Source organism: Tauraco erythrolophus, chromosome 7 (genome assembly GCF_009769465.1).
Source record: "Tauraco erythrolophus isolate bTauEry1 chromosome 7, bTauEry1.pri, whole genome shotgun sequence".
Lineage (NCBI taxonomy): Eukaryota > Metazoa > Chordata > Aves > Musophagiformes > Musophagidae > Tauraco > Tauraco erythrolophus.
In genome coordinates, this window is record NC_141471.1 from 7,450,106 (window position 1) to 7,473,676 (window position 23,571).

At 39.6% G+C, this 23,571-nt stretch overlaps 1 protein-coding gene across 1 annotated transcript in view; it reads left to right on the plus strand.

Moving 5' to 3' along the window:
* The window catches only part of GALNT11 (polypeptide N-acetylgalactosaminyltransferase 11), a 38,203-nt gene that overhangs the window by 7,842 nt on the left and 6,790 nt on the right, over window positions 1–23,571 (plus strand). Inside the window, exons 4-9 of the mRNA XM_009991459.2 lie at window positions 2,928–3,053; window positions 5,933–6,182; window positions 8,966–9,083; window positions 10,852–11,004; window positions 13,586–13,804; window positions 17,226–17,330. Coding sequence (XP_009989761.2) covers window positions 2,928–3,053; window positions 5,933–6,182; window positions 8,966–9,083; window positions 10,852–11,004; window positions 13,586–13,804; window positions 17,226–17,330 — 971 coding nt within the window. The remainder of the gene's footprint in view (window positions 1–2,927; window positions 3,054–5,932; window positions 6,183–8,965; window positions 9,084–10,851; window positions 11,005–13,585; window positions 13,805–17,225; window positions 17,331–23,571) is intronic.

Below are 23,571 nucleotides of genomic sequence, written 5' to 3' on the forward strand. Positions count from 1 at the left end.
GATGATGATGATACTACTGATGCTGCTGCTTAATTTTAATGGATGGAATTTTACAGCTGCAGAAAAGCAAAGCTGGTTTAGTGACTGAGGAAATGGACAAAGACGACTTTGGCTGTGACATGGATCTCATATGAGCTTGGGCAAATTGCTTAATCTCTATGCCACTTTGATTTTTATTTCTTTATTTAAAAAAAAAAATCATTTTCCCTACATTACATACTTTCTGAAATGATATCTTAGATGAAATTTTGTATATTTTTTCAGCTTTAAATATAGGAGCTCTGCTGCATGTCAGTGCTGTTGTGCAAAGCTTGGGTCTTTGCATCTAGTTTTGCCTCAAAAAGCTTCCTACACTCAATCATCAACAGACTCACTAGCTAAGCAGGTGTTTCCAAGGCTCAGCTGAGCCCATTGTTTCCCTTTGCTGTAAGGCAGGATTTCCTTATCTAGTAAAACCTCCTTCTCCCTGATTTAGACGTTGCCTATTATGGAAATGCCCACAGGGTATGTTGAATGCTATTATTGGAGGCATTTTTCTACAGAAGAAGAGACTGAAGAACAGAAAGGTGGTATCAGGAGCTTGGCAGAGTGCCTGCAGCTCAGTCGTTCTTGGACATAACACCACCCCGACTCCCATTCTAGATGTCTCTTGTTTGGAGCAGCCTTTGTTCCATACATATGGAGCAAGATAATGGCTAAAGTGACTTTTGGAGACTGTCTACCAGCTAAAAGGGAGCAATTCTCTCCCTGGAGCAAAATTTCTCAGACAGGCTATATTGAAGCAATTTTCTGAGTTCTGTCAGAAGAAATCAGTCTTCCCAGTGTAGATGAAGCTGACACACAAAAAGCCATCAGCAACGAAAAGCTCGAAGATATCTGAGACTAAACTGCGTATTGAGAGTGGTCCATGATATGTTCAGTCCCAAGCAATGCCTGGGCACACTTTCAAGCAGAATGCCAGTTTGTCCATGTTAAAACTGTATTCTGAGAGCATGTTTGCCATTAGATACTACTGGCTCTAACATTCTGCTGTTCAAGGCCATGGTGTGGGCCTAGTTTAGCTACTAGTATGGACTTGACCTCTTTTTTCTTTTTTTCCTGCTGTTTTCAGAAGTTTTTCACATGCAAAATTATTTCCTCTTGTATTGCATGTTCGTTCGTGCAGCCTTATCTGCCCTAAGTACTGAGTTTGATGTCTGACCTGTTCTGCTTTGTGCTAGCCCTTTGTTGTCCGCAGTTGCACACTGTCGTTCCTTTGCTGTGATACATCAGGTGAAGAATGATTCAAGCCCTAGTTTATTTTAGATTTTCAAATCCTCCTGTCCTGCTTATTTGGATATCTCATTTGGGTTGCATCTTAGAGATGACTTTTCCATCAACTTTCTAGGAGACTTTGTCCAAAAAAGTCTTTCCTATTGTCTCTGGCATATGATGTCACATTGAAGATGAGAGGAGAGCATTCCTGTGACCCAGATGAATCCTGTCTGGATCTCTCCAGAGACTTTTCTTTGTCCTAGAATATTCTCTAGCACCGTATTTGCTGTCTGGTACCTTCTCATTCTTGATCCATGATGCTGCCTTGTAGCTCAAAGGCTGAGACTTTAACATTTGGAGTTGCTTCTGGGACTCTCCTTTTCAGTATTCCTGCTTGAAAGTTCTTGTACTTCCTGAAGGTTACGGCTCTGTGTTCACGTATAGTCCTTTGACATTTCATCTTGTTAACAGAAACTTTAATGTTTGAACTGACATTCATACGCATAATAATATTTATTCCAGTGTATCTTCTGTTGAAAGTCTGTCTGCCTCTCTATACCAAGGTTCTCTATGAAGTCTCAGCTGGCTTTTTGTTTTTCTTCTTCATTTTATATTCCTCTTTATTTCTCCATAAGCTTATTAACTTTGTTTTTCCATGACTTCAGTCTTCATGTGTCCATCTTCTCTTCAGTGATCCTGCTTTAATGTTAGAAACCACTGTCCTTGGGTGGAAAAAGTGTTGTTACTCTAAAAATCACCATTGATGTTAGTTAAGATACAGTAGTGCCTATAGAATTCGGTGAACTTTGCTCTCCTTCAAAAGCTCATGCTTGCCAGCAGTGTCTTTGATCCTTTTGGATTTTAGAAAAGCAACCACCTGAGACCAAGTTGTAATTCTTGTATCTGCTCTTTTACCAGCTAGCAGGTGCAGATAATGAAAGGTGTCTTCATGCTTCTTTTTAAAGGTGTCACTGTCTGTTTTAGCGTATGGAACACAGTGATTTAAGTCACTTGCCTGTGTAAAAGGGCTTTCATTGCTTCTGCTGAAAATGACAGTCACCATGAGGAGAATTTGGAAAGAGAAATGCTATTTCTTTGTACAGTTCCTTTATATTTTGATTATTTTTTTTTTAGCAGCAGTAATTTCTTTTAGGATAGAGTCTAGTAGTTCCAGTTAACTTGAGTCATATTGTACTAAAGGCTTTGCAAACAGAACAAAAAGATAACAATTCAGTCTGTATTTGGGAAACCAAGGCTGAGTATAAAACCTGAGACAATGGCAGCTTGTAAAAAGTTAGTTGGGAAAATATAAGGAAGCATGTATCAACAGGAATGCACCTTGTGAAAGGCCCAGTCGTATGGTCCATCATCCTTTTCAATGCAGGGTATGTAACTGCTTTGTCCGTGTGGGTGTCCACAATGAAGCAGGAAAAAGGGAAGTAGTTAATAGCAAAATGTGCAAATAAACAAAAAAAAAAGGCCACAGGAATTAGAGGGCACGTGTAGGATACGGGGTGACTGACTGTCCTTTTGATTCGCTTGGTTTGAAGCTGTGCTGTGTTGGGGTATCTTTTTGATCAAGTTTTTGGCCCTTGCGTTGAACATCTTGGGACTTCAGACAAAGCTTTCATGGTTTCCATCCTGTTGTTGAACTTGTGGTTTCCTTTTCTCAGCTGACTTGAAGAAAGACTTGGGTGAATATGTTAAAACTCAGCTTCCGAAAACGACAAAACTGGTAAGAAATGAGAAGCGGGAAGGCTTGATTCGAGGAAGGATGATTGGAGCCTCTCATGCCACAGGTATCCTTTCTTGTTGCTCTTTTGCTTGCGTACTTTGACCATGTGTTTATTGGGTGACTTCTCTTTCTGTAGCGCAGCTCTTTGCATCTCCCTTATGAGGAAAGGCTGAGGGAGCTGGGTCTCTTTAGCTTGGAGAAGAGGAGACTGAGGGGGGACCTCATTAATGTTTATAAATATGTAAAGGGTGACTGTTGTGAGGATGGAGCCAGGCTCTTCTCACTGGCATCCAATGATAGGACAAGGGGAAATGGATATAAGCTGGAACATAGGAGGTTCTGCTTAAACACGAGGAAGAACTTCTTCCCAGTAAGGGTAACAGAACACTGGAACAGGCTACCCAGAGAGGTTGTGGAGTCTCCTTCTCTGGAGATGTTCAAAACCCGCTTGGACGCGTTCTTGTGTGATCTGATATAGGTGTCCTGCTCCGGCAGGGAGATTGGACTAGAAGATCCTTTGAGGTCCTTTCCAATCCCTGACATTCTGCGATTCTTTCAGCCGTTGAATGTTTGACCTGTGATTGCTGTAGCCCACTGTAGGGGCTCGGCATGTAATGCCACATTCTAAGCTACACAACTTAGCGCAGAGGAAGAAAGATTTGGGATAATGTTATCTTAGGTGAGAGACATTTTAGCAATTGTTTCAGAATATCAGTGACTTTGAGATGAGATAATTGCGTTGATCTTTGGCTGTTACACAAACTGATGTTGCAACAGCTACACAAAGTGTCTTCAGTGATACCTGTATAATGATAGTCGGAGACCTAAACTAACATTACCCGTGTATTTAAATGTTTACATCATGCAGTTGACCATGATTTTTATAAAGCTTTCTCCAGTGTTTCCTCATAGCTTTACTGAATTATTCCTCATCTGATGTTTCTCTTTAACTCACTTAATGAGAAGTAATCAAGGAGGGCTTGGTACTTGCTTATGGGTAAATATAGAGTAGATCTAATAAATTCACTGTTTTTACAATTCGTAATTAACTTTAGAAAATTTTTGCTGTGTAAGAGGGAGGAGATCTTTTTTCAAGTCACCTAAACAGTGGCTTGGAAGTTTAGAGCCCAATTTGAGTTTCTTAAGCATTGTCTGAACCATTGATTTCTGAGGTTTTGTATTTTTGTTTCTTACTACATAAGTTTGCTTTTGATAACATGAGTTAATTATTTAGATTGGGTCAGTGAAATAGTGAAATAGTAAAACAAAATCAGTATTTGCCAAAATTTAGTGAGGCAGTGTAGAATTTTCCCTATTTCTGCCTTGAAAGAATGTTGTGCCAGGACATCTCCCTCTGTACTGGATATTGTGTTCGCAGAATATTTTCTACATGTTTCCTGTGAAAACTATTGCTCTAAATTGGCAATCTACTTCCTTATTAAAGTAAACTCTACTCTAGTTTCTAATTCACTGATCTAATTGTAATGTTTCTCATATAAGCTTTTCTCTTGTTGCAGTGAGTGTTAATTGGGATAAACTATGTTTGGTGCTTTATGTACACTGTGAGCCTTTTACCATAATATGCTTCCCCATTACTTTCTCAGATGCCAAAGAATTTATGTGCTACTTTCTCAAATAATTTTGAGTGGCAGATAAAGTCTGTTAATTGGTGTTTACTCATTAGCATTGTAATGGCATAACCCAGAGAGAAAATTGTGCTTGTACATTCCAAACTGTGCTAGGATTCATTTGAGTTAGTGCAATTTTAAGTCATCTCATTGCTTTTCTGAACTACTGGAGTATGTTGTTGTTTTTTTTTCTCAGGAGTCAAATGCTGTCTGTTGTTAATGGGTGACTTGTTATATTTGTATGTTGTTTTCTTTAAAGCTCTTTCCCATCTCTTCCATGTTCTTCTAGTGTTAATTTAAATTTTATCTTGTGTCGTAAAAAATTCAGGTGGTCTTTTAGACAAACTGAGCCTGAAAGGCTCTCATGGATCAAAGTGTGCTCTCTGACCATGGCAGATAATCCCCATGTAAACTGATGGGACGGGAAGTGTTGCTTAGTCTGATACTGGAGGGTTTGTTTATGCCCGTTTAGGACATTCACTCCCCTTTTAAACTGGTATGAATCCATGGTCACTGTAGAGCTGATGAAATGGGGAGATGCTCTGTGTTACTGTATAGTCAGGAATGAAAATGCTGTGGCCTGTCATGGCTGAATGCAGATTAATTTATCGGAATGGTTTGGTTTAAAATCCTCAGATCTTAGCTGAAACAGTAACTGGATAGATGCTGAAGTGTAACATGAAGTGAGCCCGAGGTGATTACAGTCAGTGAACAAAACCAGCTTTGTCAGGGGGATAATTCATCCAGCCCAATTCTGCCATCTTTGGCTATCTCTGTAGTCCACCTCAGGCATGGGAGGTGCTCTGCATTAGGATGGGTGACCCTCCTGACTCTTAGGGTGCTGGTCTGGTGATGTTTCATTTGAATCATAGAATGGCATAGGCTGGAAGGGACCTTAGAGATCATCTAATCCAACCTCCCTGTCATGGGCAGGGACACCTCTCAACTAGATCAGGCTACTCAAGGCTCCGTCCAACCTGGCCTTGAACACCTCCAGAGAGTACAGTAGCTCTGCTGACTCTGGGTAGAACATTTGATGACTATAAAACCCTGTCAAAGAAATGCAAATAGTGGCCACCTTGAGCAATTCATAGCTAAATATGAATAGCCAGAATCTACCTTTTGCCTTTGTCACTGAACTAATCCCTGTAGAGTCTCTGGTTTGTCAGCACTTCTGAAGGCAAATGGTGTTTCCCCTCTGTTACAGAGGGTGGTGAAAATATTGCTGATGCTCTGCTGCTGATATAATAGCATTATGTGTTTGTGTGTCATATTACCATGGACCTTTGTGTTTTGTGTGCTTTGGCCTCTGTAGGAAAAGTGCTGGTATTCCTGGACAGTCACTGTGAGGTGAACGAGAAGTGGTTACAACCTCTGCTGACTCCCATCAGAGAAGATCGCAGGACTGTGGTGTGCCCTGTAATTGACATAATCAGTGCTGACACACTTACCTACAGCTCTTCACCAGTTGTGCGCGGAGGGTTTAACTGGGGCCTGCACTTTAAGTGGGATCTTGTTCCTTTGTCAGAACTGGAAGGACCCGAGGGAGCCACTGCTCCAATCAAGTAAGGTTCCTCCTATGTGGTGTGGAGCTCTGTGTAACATATGGACGATCAGAAGCACTTCAAAGTGTTATGGAGTGTATCTGGGTGTGCAGTTTTAAAAGAAGCCTAGCCTGTCAAATATCTGACTTGTTTATTTTACTTAGAAATAGTTTTGGTTACCATTACCTGTTTCACTTTAATTTCTCACATTTAATCATGAATTGGATGTATTGATTTTGACATTTGATTTTGTCTTTTGCTAAAGAAAAAACTCATAAGGAGCTCATTCTATTCTGTATTAGATCTGTCCAATAATTTAACTTTTGAGCTGGGCATTGATGTTTCTTTCCAGTCTGGTGATGTTTGGCTTAATGAGGGTTTTGATAACCACCTTTGTGCTAGTAATAGGCTGCATATCCCACTAATATAAGCTCTATAATTTCTGTGACAAAATGCTAAAGAATTGCTAGATTGAAAAATAACTCCTTTGTGGTAATAGGAAGGTGGTTTCTTACCTGATGGGAGAGAACATCAGAGCATGTGGTAGTTTTCAATGTCAACATGATTCTTTTGCTTTTGATTTCATTTATATTTTTCCTCAAATAAGCAATTATTTTGTCATAAAGCTTCCTAAATGAGCACACATGGATGTGAAAACCATCTTTAAAATATTATTTGTCTCTTTGCACAATGTGCAAATGCCTAAACCTGTCTGTTGGAAGCCTGTCTGTATTGTTTTTGTGGTCTGAATTGCTTGACAGTTGTTCTTAGTTTTTTAACCATTGATGGCTGTCTCACCTGTACAGAACTGGCAGTATCTGGTTCCTACTGGACACGTAATTGTTATAAAGTCATGTCAGTGGACACTCTTTTTTTAGTAGCAGACAGATATGGTTCAGACATGAGAATAGAAGCTGTCCCAGTGTGAAGCCCCTCATGAGAAGGGCCAGTGCTGGCAGAGCAATCGCAAGAAGCTGATTGTGCTTTTTCTAGTTGCAGGTATCCATCTCAGTACAGAATTCAGATTTGTGAGGTGGAAGAACTTTTTTTACAAACTGACTCTTTGCAGAATGTATGGTACTTTTATAAGATTTGCAAAGTGAATCAGAAATTGGGCAGCCTCATCTCTTTCGTTCTCTTTTCTTGGACTGTGAATGAAGAACACTTCAGGCTGACGCAAGCAACTCTAGCACAAGATTCTGTGCTGTGATCCAGCAGCTCTGCAGTTAGTCTTTCCACGTCTACCCATCACAACATTTGGCCCAGGAAGCCAGGAAACTTCTTAAGTTACTGAACAGTTTCACTGGCTTGTTTGGAAAGTGTCACTGTGGCAGCTTCCGAAGCTAGAAGGGAGAGGACAGATTGGTAAGATCTGAACGGGGAACCAGCATAGAAAGTCTTAAAATGCTCATTCAGTTAAGAACTGTTCCCACAGTTAATCTGGGCGATGCCTGCAGGTTGGCTCTTGCTGTGTTCATGGCTGTTGTTACATTCCTTTGACTCACTTTCAGGAAAAACTCCCATGGAAAAGGCAGAGAATTTTATAGTTAAAAGTCTAATCATCTGAAAAGATTACATTTTCTGAATATGAAAGTGACTTTTCCTACTTAGAGATCTCTGCCTGCCTTGAAAAAGAAGCTGAGTTGCTATTTAACCTTGGAAAGAGGCTTTCCATCAAATGGAAAGTCTTACATTTTGTGTTTTAGAGACCTTCATAATGAAATAGTTTGGTGTCAAGGATGGAAAAATTGAGAGCAGCCTTTCAACACAGGTTTTAAAGTGACCGAAACTGCAGTAGAAAATTGTGTGAGAGCAAGCAAGGAAATCCAGGCTTAGGCTTGGTTTCATCACAGGTTTTTATGAAGAAGGATGAGAAAAAGCCTGTTCTCAGCCCATTGTACGTCCCAACTATCATCATATTTAGGTCTTGTTTTGACTCCTTTATGCTCTTCTTGGGCATCCACCTATTACAGCTTTGTGATACAGTGGCGATTCAGTCTAGAGATGGTACAACGGGGACCATATGCAGATTCTTACAAAACAGAGCACCATTGTAGTAACACACAGGCAAGGTGAAAAACTGGGAAACCTCAAAGGGAACATCTGTGCAAATATAAAAACTGTGAATAACTTACAAATAAACTGATCATTGCATCAACGATGAAACAACAGTGCTTCTGGTATTTAAATTCTATCCATGAGATACAGTAGCGTTTCTTGTTGCAGCCTCCTGGCTTGTATAATTTAAATTTGAACCTTATTTCCTGTTCTAATTTAATATGAGAAAGAGAAGTATACTCTGGATTCTACTCCTGAAGTTCAGTCAAGCCTGGTCTGTATAATTTGCTCCTGTAAGAGGAGGAGGAACACGTTATTATGTGCCAGTGTACATGTTTGTAACTGCAGGGGAAATAGCTTCTGGTAAAGATAGATCTAATTAAAGGCAACTCCTACATTTCAGTGTAGAAAACTTGATGGACTCTCAACTTGCACAGCTTTTTACTTTTTTTTTTAGTAGACACACAGCCACTTTGTTCCCCTTTCCCTATCCTATCCCTTTTCCTCAAGTACAAGGAAATATGGTTTGTATGTATCAGAATAATGAAAGATCACAAACACCACTTACAGAGCTGTTTTTGAAAATGTTCAGAGATGAGAAGTGTGATCTGATGATTCCTAGTGTCTGCAGGATTTAGATTATATTACGTAAGTCTAAATTTAAGCTTTGAGACAAGCTGATTCAGCTAAAATTACTGTTTTTTTTCTCAAAAAGAAAATGAACTTCTTTCAATATTCCTTTTTAGGTCACCTACTATGGCTGGAGGCCTGTTTGCCATGGATCGTGAATACTTTAATGAACTTGGACAATATGATAGTGGCATGGACATCTGGGGAGGAGAAAATCTGGAAATATCTTTTCGGGTAATCTAGCTTTTATGTCTATTGGAGTATGAACCTCAGTGTCTGGCTGCTTGTCTTCCCTACGTACAATTTCTTTAGCACTGGAATAGCTGTTTTCACGCAGAAATTGGCACTTTTATTCCCATGAATTTAGTGGGAAGATTGAAGAGAATTTTGAGCTCTGTAGTTAATTGTTTGTGGCTTTTTCTTTGTTTGGTGGAGCATTTCATAATACCAATAGAGAAGCATAAGAAAAGAATAATCATGCATATTTCTGAAATGAGTTTATAAGTAATGTCTAATGAATTTCACAAGTTGGTTTAAGAGATGTGTGGCGCTCGGCAACATTGATAATAAGTAAACTTATTATATTTCCTTAGACATATATAGGGATTTTTCAGACTCCTTTTTGAAGGCCTGAAAATGTAAATATTTTATAACTAAATTAAGAGTCGTGTAGTCAGCTTGACTGGGAAATAATAAGAAAGTCGTAATCAGGAGATTCGAAAGTGATACTTCATTGGATTTCCTATATTTTATCTCATCTTCCCTGTCACTCCACTGAACGAAAAGCAACTTTTTGTGCTCGATGTCATGTTCACCTCTTCACTTCTGTAAAGTGGATTCAACAACAGGTTTGACAAAAATCTGCCTGAAAATGAGATGCTATCATGACAAATATGAAAAGGGGATTAAAAAGTGAAGTTAACATAAAAAACCCAAAACACTCCAAGCCAAACACACAGCCCCAAAAACTTTAGGGGGTCAAATGACCCTCAAATTGGGTCATTAGAGAAATCAAGATTAGAGCTCAAAAATAAGAACTGGCATTTCATAAATTTGAATTACTTTAAAGGGGCATGTACTGGATAAATAAAATCTTTCAAGTTTTCAATTCAAAATATAATTATTAGATATCTGAGTAGAAGTGTATGGAGTGTGAGGAAATTATTGTTTCTGTGTAATACACAGTTTCAATAAAAAAGGCTTTGAAAAATTGGAATATATTCAGAGAGCTTTGTACGGTTTGGAAGCACCCTCTCCCTGGAGGAGCACTGTAAAGAGCTTTAGTCTTTATCTTATCCAGGAGTTTTAAGAGTGACTTGATTATAAACTGTTAATGTAGGAAGACTTTTCTGAGACTGGAGAACACATTAGTACAACAAGGGCCAATGACGGAGTTTAAAAAGAAATTTGAAAAAATAAATGGAAGTAGAGTGTAAATGAAATCTAGATCTGGGGTGCAGTGGAGCAGGATTAAGGCACCTAAAGGTAGTATTGAATGTGAACAGTATTTCTGAGTTCCCATATACTTAACAGAATCACACAGCTGTGTAAAAGAGGTGCTTATACTTTGTTGAAAAGCTCTCCAGGCTCTCTTGATGGTATTGACTGATCTTCATCATCTGTCATGGAAGTGTGGACATGTAATTCTCATGTAGGCAAAGAAATTTGGATAACTTAATCTGCAAGTTGAATCCCAGCCCATGTATTTCAGTGTTTTCTATTAGGTCATTACAGCATAAAATTTAGGAAACTTACTATTTGTTTCCTGAAAGCTGTGACATGTTATGTAGAAAGTGTGATAATATGACAAAAATAGTCTTTTCTAACTTTAAGATTTATTAGTTTAACTTGGACTTAATGTCCTTAGTGTAAGACAACGTTGCTGACACCTAATGGCGTCATCATGTATAAACCTACCTAAGTATCCCTTGAAGAAGGGGAGGAGGTAGTGAGCCTTGTCACTGTACGTACAATGAGGTGTGTTCTGGTTTTGTGTGGACAGATCTGGATGTGTGGTGGTAGACTTCTGATCATCCCCTGCTCCAGGGTAGGACACATTTTCCGTAAAAGGCGTCCCTATGGCTCACCAGGGGGACAGGACACTATGGCTCATAACTCCCTGAGGCTGGCACATGTGTGGATGGATGAATATAAGGTAAGAGATGATTCTAGGTCATGAAATAATGTTGTTAACTGGCTTGTTTGTCAAAGGACTATATCGCAGTGGGGTCTGTTAGCATCTCTAATGGGATCTTCCTCCTGTAGTCTGATTTCCTAATGTTAATTTTGATGTGAATTGTTAGGATTGTTGTTTAGCTTTTAAGTGCTCAAGCCTACTCCCTGTTATTTCTGCTGCCTGCAGGAGATTCAGTTTTATGCCTTTTTAATGAGATAAAAGATGACAAATGGGTTCTCATAAGCTCTGCCTGACTTTGTGTCCAAATCAGAGTTATGTGGCAACCATATACTACTGCTATATGCTTTCAGGTAGTTTCCATGTTGATGAGACAAGGATTTTCATGGTTGATTGTTTGCTTTCTGTTTTAATTAGCAGTCTGATTCTTAGTCTGCCTTGCTCTGGAAGATCAGTCAGGATTGACTTCTGGATTCAAGGACAAGTGTGTTCCTTCCTTGTCTTCAGATCTTGGTACTGATGGTTTTAAAAGTAGATCAGTTTTTTTGTGAAACCCTGATCTCTGTGATAGTTGAGGACGCTTTGCCTTGTGAGACCATGGGATTTTCTGTGTGGCCAGCTCCTCTGGTCCCTACAATTTCTATACGAGACATGTTTTATTAACTTTATATTCTTTATATGTTTATGTTTCAAACCCCATCCTTTATCTTGACATTCGGTCTCTTTGAAGAACCTATTAGAGGACATTAATTTTTATCTCCATTTCCATAATGGACTGGAAGATTCGATCTATTACTGTCCCTTTTATTGATGTCTGGGCACAGTTGCTTTGTGATTAATGATGGCTTTCTCTGAAGCTTGGAATTGATTCTTTGTTATAATTTCCAGCTAATACTGCTTTGTTCAACAAGGATTTAAACTGCTGATTCTAGCAGTCTTTTATCAGACTTGTGTTCTAAACTTTTCCTGCTGTTTCTGATCTGATTCTCTGATAGTTGCCAGAGACTGCCATTATGATGGTTGTATGTATGGAGGGCAAGCCTGGAAATATTTTTGTTCTTATAAGTGTAATGCAAATATTTAGGGCCAGTATCATTTACTGGGGTGATTGTGTGATGAATAGTACAAAAATAAGACTTAAAAGGCCAGTTTTGTAGCAAAGGGCAAATATTAATATTTAATAAATAAAATTGCGTAATGGAAAGAAACATCAAAATTTTTTTAACTGTGAAAAGCAAAATGTAAAAGTAGTAAATTCATGTAGACGATGGAAATAAATAATGCAGAAAAGGTGTGGATACTAAAATTTGAACTTTAACCAGGAAATAGACAATGAGAAGAGCAGAGCCACCTTTTTTTAAGCAGTCCAATTTCTGATAGTAAAGTCCAGTCTGTCTCCAAACTTCCTCAGAGTTGTGTAACAGTCCAGTGTACTTAATGCTTTCCCTTCCTCTGCTATTAAAATAGCAATGATACAGCAAGTGCATCCAAATGCTCAAAGATCTTGATAAGGACAGATGTGTAGTTTGTCTTGAGATGATGCTGTCCATCATCTGACTATCAGAGACAGCAGTAGGTAATGGATAACTGTCAGAACTACATTATAGTAAGTAAATTCCAGATGTCTACTAGAGAGTAATCCAACAAAATACCATAGCTCAGTGCCCTGAAAACTGATTTCTAAATAATATCTAGTAAGCTAGTCACTGTGCAAATACAATGCCTTTTCTATGAGCTCTGTAAATCTAACTGGAATTAAAGACTCTACAAGGGGATTTTCCTTCTAGTCTTGGTAATAGCATTCATGCCACGTTCTACATTCATGAATTCCTGTTTGTCCCCATTGTCTCTGCATTAGAATTGAACAGCACATAAGATTGAGCTGGAATCTTAATCCGTCCTTGCCTAACCAGGCACAATTCCAAGTGCAATCATAAATTAGAACATGAAAAAAGTAACATTGTGGGACCCTTTCTGGAGATGCTGCAGGTGAACTACAAAAACTGGACTTCACAGAAAGCCCAGGTGACAGTTTGCATTCTTCATGCGAATAAATGCATGGTCCCACTGAACTTCACCAGATAGTCCCTTTTATAGGTCCATTCTGGTATGGAATTTTTTTGTCCTAGCAATTGTAAAGTCAGAAGGCTGGGAATTGTGGAAGACAAAATACACTTGAACCTCACAACAAAAGCAATCTATTGAACTGTCAAATTAATTTAAAGAAACCTTGGCCAGGTGAGGATGGGGACGATACACATGTTATTTCTGACCTAATGACTCTAGGTTGCATTTATTGCCAATGGAGTGTTTGAATTCCTTGGCAAGGTGACATCTAAAGGTCAGCAGATTTGTGCCTGAGAAGTGTCTTCATCAGAAAAAACTGTCTAGAAACATTAGCTCAGAGGTAGGCAAGATAAATCTCACCTCCTGTGACAATCTAAACGCTGGAATTTCCTAATGCCAGTTTCTGACTTAACGGTTGAAAGCACTGACAAAATGAAATGAAACTTTGGAAGTTCTGCGAACAAGAAAAAATTGAAAATCGATAATCTGAACTTTTTCTCCTTCTCTTGCCCCAACCTGTTTCTCTTAAATACAGGAGCAGTATTTTGCTTTGAGACCTGAGCTAAGGACAAGGAACTATGGAAATATTACTGACCGTGTAGAATTGAGAAAAAGGTTGAACTGCAGGTCGTTTAAGTGGTATTTAGATAATATCTATCCTGAGATGCAAATATCTGGACCCAATGCCAAAGCTCCACAGCCAGTTTTTATTAATAGAGCACAGAAACGACCGAAAATAATCCAGCGTGGAAGGGTAAGATAAACTTTCTTAAAAATACAGAATTCTGCAGTTTTTAAATTATTTCAAGATTCTTTCTGAAAGATTTGTTCAAATACAAGAACAATAGTCTATTTCCATAAAACATGGAGTTTTAGTTTTGCAACAAGCTGTCTTGAAAATAACAGAATTTGTTTCTTTAGACAAAAGCAAATCAGTTTCATTCTGATGTGTACTTCAGGTCATCTTCAGACTGGATACTATTCAGTGAGGTTTCTTACCTCAAAGCTCTGAGTTATGAAGTTTTGATGTCTTTAGAATGTGCTTTTGTGGCTCTTGGTTCTGATGATTGATACGGATAGAGAGAAACTTGGCCTCAAATATTCATGCTCTGTTGGTTTATGATAAGAGTACAATGTAATTAGTTTCCAAACTCATTGCTTTTACTGGATAATTTTCTGCAAAGATGAACATTTGCATCTGAGATTGATGATGGCTTTTCTAGCCTTGACTGTTAGATAATGAACAAAAAATGAGTTTTACTCCTTTTTTGTTCAAATGAAGTGAAGAGATACATTTTTACATGTATTCATGAAGGAAATAATGATTAAATGCATGCCCTAGCTCTGGCACGTACGTTTATGAGTTTGTATGCAAGCAAAGCCAGCCAGTTCTCTCCAGTGCCAAATTTGTCTGTACTTTTTAAGCTTCCCAAAAATAAAGGGTAACTTCAAACCCAAGACATCTTTCTCAGTCTTCTCTGTGAAAGAGAAGACCTTTGAATAAACTATTTCATGTGCATATAGACTATTGTTGGCGGATATTTCATGTGCACATAGATTATCATTGGCGGATTCCCTTCTAGCTCAATAATCGAAAGTATTAAGTAGTGATGTAGCCCCCTCCACAAGGTAGCAGAGTCTGCAGGAGCTGTTGAGAGTTACTGGTCCTGCAAGTAGATTCAGGCTGGAGTTCGTGCAGAATCTATTGACATTGTTAGATTTTAAAAATTTTTTTGTTTTTGCTTGGAAGCAGCGATCTGGAAATCCACAATTCGTGCAGTATTTCTAGAGTTGTATCCCAGCCAAGCTGTAAAGTTATTTGTTAGGGCAAGCGTGTAGTTTCACTGAATAAAACTGATTCAATGGGCTCATGTCAGACCTTTTGTTACTCCTCATGTCAGACCTTTTGGTTTCTTGTGTGTTTTTTTTTTTTTTTTATTTTTTAATTAAATGTAATAGTTTTCTGCTTTCATTCAGACAGAAGTTTAACTAAGGAATTGCTGATGGGGGAGGCTACTGAGGGATCTGAATCCCTCAACAACACTGAAGGGGAAATCTTCCTAGCAATAATTTCCCATGGTTTAATTTGGAGAAAAACTTTGTGCACCCTTTAAGAAGGGGGAGATGACACAGAAAAATGCAGTTCCTTGGCTTAGTTCTCTGGGGTTCGAGAATTATACCCAGCATTGTGTGAGAGTCAGCTTTGGCTCTGATGATTGTATAAACCATTTCCAGATGCCTACAAGGAACAGAATGATCAGCCAATGTCACCACTGCTTGCCAGACTCTTTAGGATTCGGAATGAATCACTCCAAATCCCAGCTTATTCTCAAAAACTAATTGGACCAGAGATAAGTACTGGTTTGACAGCTGGGAAGAACTGTAATGGTCACAAATTGTGTCAGTTCTTAACAGTGTTATCAAATGCTGATTATCACGGCCAATAAAAATGAGGACAAAAATCACATAAAACTCATGTAGCTGTATGGTTTGAAAGCCTTCTGTTGAGTGAGGAATGATGAAAATGAGATCTCTTCTAGAAGTCTCTGGGGGGTGAGGAAATATTGCTTAGAAGGTCGTCTGTAATTTATTTCAGATGTGTGTAGGGAACAGGAGAAACATGGTGCAGTTGAGGAGGCTGTTGATGCCTTGGGACAGCTATTTCCAGAAATGGTGTTTAGTGAAGAATATTATTTGGTATTCACGCTCTCTAATTTTTGTTATCATGTGATGGAGCAGTTCTTTATTACTGGAAGTGTCTTTTAGTTTCTAAAAATCTGTAGAATTAATGCAAACGCAGACACAGCTATGTGTGTCCTCATATTAAAATGCAGCTAGCTAATTAATCAGCCTGGCCTTAAGTTCAGGACAGCAAATTCTTTTTTTCTTCTACATTCAGCTCCAGATTGGAAATAATTTTTAATGTGGATGCCAGATCTGGGCTCTGCCATCTCCCACACATGCCCACACTCAGTGACTGTGAAATGTGCTTCTGTGCACTTGGTAGAGAGTGGGGCTTTTTGCCATGGGAAAGGAAATGGCAGAGTTGTGGCCATTGCTGGAGTAATTGCCTTTCTCCGTTGTACCCTTGGCTGCATGCAGTGCAGTTCTTGGTGTGCAGGCAGGATTGCTGCCTGAATAGTCTGATCCTCACCACATCAGGGGAAGGAAAACAATCAGACTGAAAAGAAGTCTTCTACTGGCCACCAGTTAGTTCAGGGCATGTGTACAATTTAAAGCCAGAATAGAGGTGTTTTGTCTTGCTGAGTAACTCTGGGGGGATATATCAAGATCTTAGTGTTTCAACTTTTGGAATAGAACAATCTTATCTTCAGACTCTGCAGAAAATCATTTGGGTAACTTTTAGCGTGGGCATCACTACTCATACCAGGAGAGAGGTTGCTAACTTGCTGAGAGCCTCGTTTGCTTTGATGGTGGATGCTTCCAGTTTTGCATCCCAGGACAGGCTGCTGACCTGAATGTCCTCTCATTCAACATTTCTCCAAATCAGCCTAGGTAGTGCATTTGGACTGGAATGAGCATTTGGGTGTTTGTAAAATTTCCCCTTCTTCCATGATCTGTCATTAAAATAACATAACTGTTAATTATGGCCTTTCAGTTACCTAAATGCTCCTGAAAATCAATGTGCAAACAACATAAGCCTCTGAAGTTGTTTGTATGTAATTCCCTCTCCATTCTCAGAGACAAGCCTGCTTCATGAAGAGAGGCTTTAGGAGGAGACTTGTTTAAGCTAAACTATATTAAAATGTAGTTTATACAGTACAGTTGATATTCCTGAGCTAGTGTGGATCTGAGACCTGAGACTGTCATGGACAGTGAGGAGGGGAAAGTTGACAGAGTACGGGCAGCATGTGCTGCACCAGCATGTGTGTACTGCACTTATAAAGAGGGAAATCTTGATGTAATTAGAAAGTAAAATGGAACTATTTACTGCTGTTTTTTCTCCAAGTTATCTGAAAAACAAAATGGTATTTTAAAATGTAAGAAGCTTTTATTTTTTATTGTGAGGGTGTAGTGTTGTTTTTTGTAGTTTGGGTTTTTTTTGTGAGCACACTGAGTTCTAGGGCTGCTAAATCATTACTGTATATTACAAATACCTTTGGTATGCGGTGGTTGTTGTTTACTCTGTTCATCAAACTGTTTTCCTTTCATAGTTGTATCACCTTCAAACCAACAAATGCCTGGTTGCCCAGGGCCACCCAAGTCAGAAAGGAGGCCTGGTAGTGGTTCGGGAATGCGACTACAATGATCAAAACCAGGTATGATGCTCCTAATTATAATGAATAGTGATTCATGTCTTACAAACTGCTAATATTTCTTTTCCTGCTGGCAAAGTACCCTGGTACAACATCCCATCAGCAAGCAGGCCGATTTCAGAGTATCGTTCAAACCCCAAGGGTGGCCGAGGAAACTGTGGAGCTTACTGCTCTGTGCCTACTAATGCTCAGTGTTGGATACTGTAATTTCCTATCTTTATGACTTGAATCTCGGTATGTGGCTGAAGACTATCCTGAAGTTGCTCCTGACAGGTTCATAATCCACTGATTGACATTTTAGAATTCGTAGAAGCTCTTTCAGTCAGTTCCTCATACCAGGATTTAAGGCAGCCTTTTCCTGGCCTCCTGTTCTTTGTCTCCAGTACAACTAGTCCTCTGCTGCTGGAGTGGCTGTCGTTTGGGGTGAATTAATGATTTGTTGCTGTGTTTAAATAGAAGGAATTATAAGGAATTTGGAAAATTCTTTGTCTACAGGTGAGGATTAATTGGGGATGGATGTGAAAATCTAGTGAGAGGTTTTTATATTACTACATGAAGCCTTTGCTATTCCACTTCTGTTCTTTCAGACAACAGAAATTCAGGACTTGGAGAAACAGTCTCCAGGGTAGAGGGATCTTCACCTAATGCCATAAAGCTGAGAACTACATTGAGAACATTATGATTTAGGAGCCCATGGGACTCAAGTCCAAAAACTAGATTGCATCTAAAGAGAACAGTGATCAAAGACACAAAATAAATGGAGCATAGGATGTGATGCAGTGTAACTTTACCCGAGGTGGGTTGTGCTAGACCAACTTCGTACTTTATGAAATGGACAGTAGTTTTCAGGATATGGAAACTGCAGCAGTAGAAGCAGGATGACTTGTAATAGTCCCAAACAAAAAGTTGTAAGCTTTGTTCAGCTAGTGGGACTTTCAGCCTCATCTCTGTGGTCTCACCAGTTGAATGTGACAGGGGGAGACAGTGTGACAGGTGTTAGCCACTGTCTGAATGTGTGTGGCTGGCTGTAGAATCGTGGTCTCCAGTTGCCACTTGGGACCAAACAGTGCATCCCTGTACTTAGCTGGTGGAGTACTGAGTAGTCATCTCTTACCGAATCGTAAGTCCCTGTATAAAAGTGGATGAATTTAAGCTGGAATGAGATTTGAGGTTTTCCTGTGTGATCTCTTCCATTAGCTGCAAACAAGTCAGCAAGTCTTACTGCCTGTGTAAACGAAAGAGTAGCTGATTGTCACGCGTGACTGTAGGTTTGCGGTGCCAGAGGTATTACGCCATGTTCTGAGCCATTCAGTCTGAGAGTAAGAAAGCAGCAATGACTTCCAGTGGATGATGTCCACAGTAGGAACACATGGGTCCTCACAGTTACTGTTTTTTTTTTTCTCCTTCCTGCAATATTTCTAATAGTGAACTGCCACATGGCTGGAGGAGGAATTCTGTTGGTTTTCCTTACCAAAACCTTTTTCTGATTCCCCACCCCCTCGGAGACAGAAACTTCAGTTAGCCTTTGGATGTTGAGAAAGACAAATTAATGCTCAAATTGTTGATCTTTGGTTTCTTTTCTCACGCATCTGGTTTACTAGTGGTAAATGAAGCAATTAGTTTGCATAAAAAACTGGTTGTGCTATCTTCTTTCTCAGTGATTTTGTTCTCTAACGAAGTGCGTTAACCAACACTGTGGTTTTCTGCCATTAGACTTATTTTGTTCTCCTAATAAATCCCAAGAGTGCATTCAGCCAGCTTGCTTTTGTATCCTCTTGATCAATCTTGCTATAGATATGTGAGAACAACATGGAGAAAGATGACAATTATCAGCTTCTGCTTATAAAAATAGCAATAAATTTCATGAGTATTGGAAACTTTTAACGTTGTTTCTGGTAGCACTCAACCTATTGATGTTTTCAGCTGATTTTTGCTCTAGAGCCATGTGTTTTATGCCTTTGGCCCAATAAGAAAGCCTGTGTTGGGTCTGGTGAAAGGCAGGTGCCCAGCTGTTCTGCCCCCTGGATGCCCACTGATAGCGAGTTAAGTGTCTGTTGCGTAATACGCACAGTGCAGACAGTTTTGTTGGAAGATATAAATCTACACTTTGTGAGGAGTATTTTAATAATGTCTTTGTTTAGTGTTTTTTTTTGAGCCAATGATGTTATTTTATAGAATTTTTTGCTTTTTCTGGGTGTCTAATTGTATTTTGACCTCATGTAAGCTTTCAGCATCCTGTGGTACCGCAGCGTAGCTGTGCTTTTTGTGGAAATAATTTGTTGGTGCTGATTTCATTCGGCGCCAGCTAATTTTTCCCTGAGGAACAGGAATAAGTTGTCACTGTTTATCTCTTTCCAGGCTGCTTTTGTTCTGTGAATAGATAACGCCCTCCCTTGAAAAATAGATGCTACCACTCAGTAAGTTGAAGGAGCACGGCCCAGTCTACCTGGGAAAACATGGAGAGGGCTGGGGAAACAAAACTGAGCTGTCTTAAGACTCGTTGATTGCAGTTCTTTTGGTTGGAAAATGATCTTCTGTGTAACCTTTTGACTGGAAAATGGTCTCCTGTGTAATGTAGACAATTTACGCATGTGAAAGCTGACCTTGAAAAGTGGGTGTGTGGGGAAACCAGACTCACTGAACTCCTGAGACTGGCCTTGCAAGCAAATCTGTTTTGCCTTTAGTTTATGCTTACTTCATTTTCTCTAGCCTTCATGGCTACTAAGAAAATTCAAATTCTCACTTAACTCCTTGATTTAGAAAAAATAACAGATGTTGTGTAACTTGCAGTTGTCTCACCATTATGAGTAATACCTTTAATTGAAGTTGACTTAGACTATCAACATCAAGTAAAGTTAAAAATTACTCAAGCACATCAAACTATCCTGTTTTCTAGGACGTGACATGACAGTGACATTCAGTTTATCTTTTTGCTATAGAAAGAAAAAACAATAAGGGAGGAGGTTCTCACAAAGGTGATGCATCTAGAAAACATTTTAAAAAACTATCTTTCTCCAAGTTATAATGAAAACTAGGGCTTTTCATTAACCGTAACAGAAATACTTTGTCTGGGATAATACTGTGGATTGAACACAAATTTTGGAATACGTGATGAAAATTTTATACTTAAAAATGGCAAAAGTAGAAGAGATAAGATAAATAAGAAGAGATCTTATAGAATGAAGGTCAGTGTAGAGAGGCGTGAAGTAACAGAAGCAGCAGAAAAGTTGTGAAATTTGCAAACTAACTGGACTAACATGGAATGAGAAATTTTGTGGTTGAAGAGTGGTCATGTGAAGGAACCGCCAAGATTGCCAGATTACACGCTCTCTTGAAATTCAGTAGTTTCTGACCTCTTTCTGGAAAGACAACTGAGAATGCCCAGGATAGTGCATGCCACAAAAACTTGGGTGTTGAAGGAGGATAGAAGATACTTGGACACCTTGAAAGATCATCATTAAAGACTTGGAGAAACTGTGGTGTAGATTCTACCCAAAGCCATCATGCGAAGGTTAATGAAGTGGTGATGAGGAAACAAGGATACTGAAGCAGACTTTGGGCTAGATACTGCCCTGAACGAAGAGGAGTAGAAGTAGTCACTGACAAACTTGGAAGAAAAGCATCAAAGAACAGTAAAAAGAAAGGTTTTGGAGTGAAGCACAGTGGCCAACAGAGCCCTGACTAGTGGAAGTGTTTGTGATCTAACAGCTAAAAGAAGATTGGATTTGTCATGTAGCTAATGTCTGCTTGCCTTCTTCCTGACCGAAACGCTTAAAGCCAAGTTCTTTCTCCAAAAAATCTCTTCCACTGAATTATGTGGATTTTTTTTTTCCACTGTTTGTCTTCTAATATGCGAGGTTGGCTCTTAATTTACTTCCTCTGTTGTTATAACCTCTCCTCTTTGTATTTACTTCATTTCAATAATTTAACCTTTCTCTTACGTAACAATACATTAAGCTTTAAAAGTGTGACTTGCCATTCCAACTGGGGATGGTGCTGAGGTGTCTAAGCATGTGCATCTGTGCTCTGGGCCTTGAAAAAATAACTGATTTGAACAGGGAATTTCAGAAAAGCTCTGTTGACACTCTTGTAGCACTTTCCAAATACAAGAATACATACAACAACAAACAGTTCAAGAGTCAGAGTCTAGAAGGATGTGCTCACATGTGCAGTTCTTCTGTAAGATCTTTCTCCCTAAACCTCTAAATCATGGCTGTGAGTTTGCTTTTCTGATACAACACATGTCTAGAGCGAGCGTGAAGACGTGCAAGTTCAGTCAGCTTGCAGCTTTTTCATAAACTGTTGAAGGAACACAGTTCAATTCTTTGGTCCCTCTAACAATTGTCATGTAACATCAGCAACACACTGAACTGCAAAACAGAAAGCATGTGCCTGCGTTGGAACAACTTTTAGGAGGATGTTGGGTTTTCAGAGTAGCAGTATAAAATAATTGTTATAGACCACCAAACTTGGCTGTTTCTGACTTTCACAAGTCATTTGGTGCTGTGATATCATTGTTATCTGTAATAACAGGAGATGAAGTATATGCAAATAGCTGTGATGATGGAAATTTCTAGGCACATCTCTTCCTCGGTGCTGAGGCAGCTTTTTTAAGCTGAATTTTTATCTTTTAAAAACTGTCTGACAGATTAATACAATAGTGCCAATCTAAGCAACAGATTGTAACTGATGAAAATACTGGAATGCTTCTCCTGTCGGAATGGTTCACAGCAGGGATATTCTTCCACACAAAGGGCTGTTTCTGTAGTAGTTACTGCCTTGTATTTACTGAAGTTTTCCAGTGCATTCCTCCAGTGCTAATGCGATTTGCAGACCAAATAAGAATGTATATCCACCAAGCTTTGCCACTTGGCCAGCCGTGCCTTTTGCTGCACTCCACTGCACTCTGAAAGCCAAAGGGTAGGCTGATGCTTCCTGGTTTATTTCCAATCATTTTGAAACGTTTATTCCCTAGACACAGTGAGCTTCCCTTCTTTTTTCTGCCTACTACATTTTCTTGATTTATTGTTTTTTGCTAGATAAGGTGATTAAGATTTTTAACAACAATAAAAATTTAAGACAACAATACAGTTGCCTGCATTGACAGTGGACTCAATCTTCTATAGGTAACTCCATTTTTTGAAAGGAAATGATAGTATGGGCTGTCCTTCTAGATAATGAGGCACCCTTTGAGCCCTTTCCTCACTTGAATTTTCTCTGAAGTATTTCAGCTAACTGTTATCTATTCGCATTAATCTCACTGTAGGAATAATTTCATTTTTCACAAAAAAAAAAGTTCAATAACGCAGCCCTGTGTCAGCAAGCTTGCTGACGACACCAAACTGTGTGGTGTGGTCAACACGCTGGAGGGAAGGGATGCCATTCAGGGGGACCTTGATGCACTTGAGAGGTGGGCTTGTGTGAACTTCCGTGGATGCCCCATCCCTGGAAGTGTTCAAGGCCAGGTTAGATGAGGCTTTGGGCAACCTGGTGTAGTGGAGGATTTCTCTGCCCATGGCAGGAGGGTTGGAACTAGATGATCTTTAAGTTCCCTTCCAACCCTAACCATTCTATGATTCTAACTTCATGAAGTTCAACAAGGCCAAGTGCAATCCCAAGCACAAACACAGGCTGGTGGGGAATGGGTTGAGAGCAGCCCTGAGGAGAAGGACTTGGACGTGTTGGTTGATGAGAAGCTCAACATGAGCCAGCAATGTGCAATTGCAGCCCAGAGAGCCAACTGTATCCTGGGCTGCATCCAAAGAAGCGTGGCCAGCAGGGAGGTGATTCTCCTCCTCTACTCTGCTCTTGAGACCCCATCTGCAGTATTGCGTTCAGTTCTGGGGTCCCCAAAATAAGAAGGACATGGAGCTATTGGAACAAGTCCAGAGGAGAGCCATGACGATGATCCGAGGGCTGGAGCACCTCTCCTATGAACCTGAAGAAGAGAAGGCTCCGGGGAGATCTTAAAGTAGCCTTCCAGTACTTGAAGGGGGCCTACAAGAAAGCTGGAGAGGGACTTTTTACAAGGGTGTGTAGTGATAGGACAAGGGGCAATGGATTTAAACTGAAAGAGGGCAGATTTTGATTAGATCTAAGGAAGAAATTCTTCCCTCTGAGGATGGTGAGGCACTGGAACAGGTTGCCCAGAGAAGTTGCAGATGCCCCATCCCTGGAAGTGTTCAATGCCAGGTTGGATGAGGCTTTGAGCAACCTGGTGCAGTGGAAGGTGTCGCTGCCCATG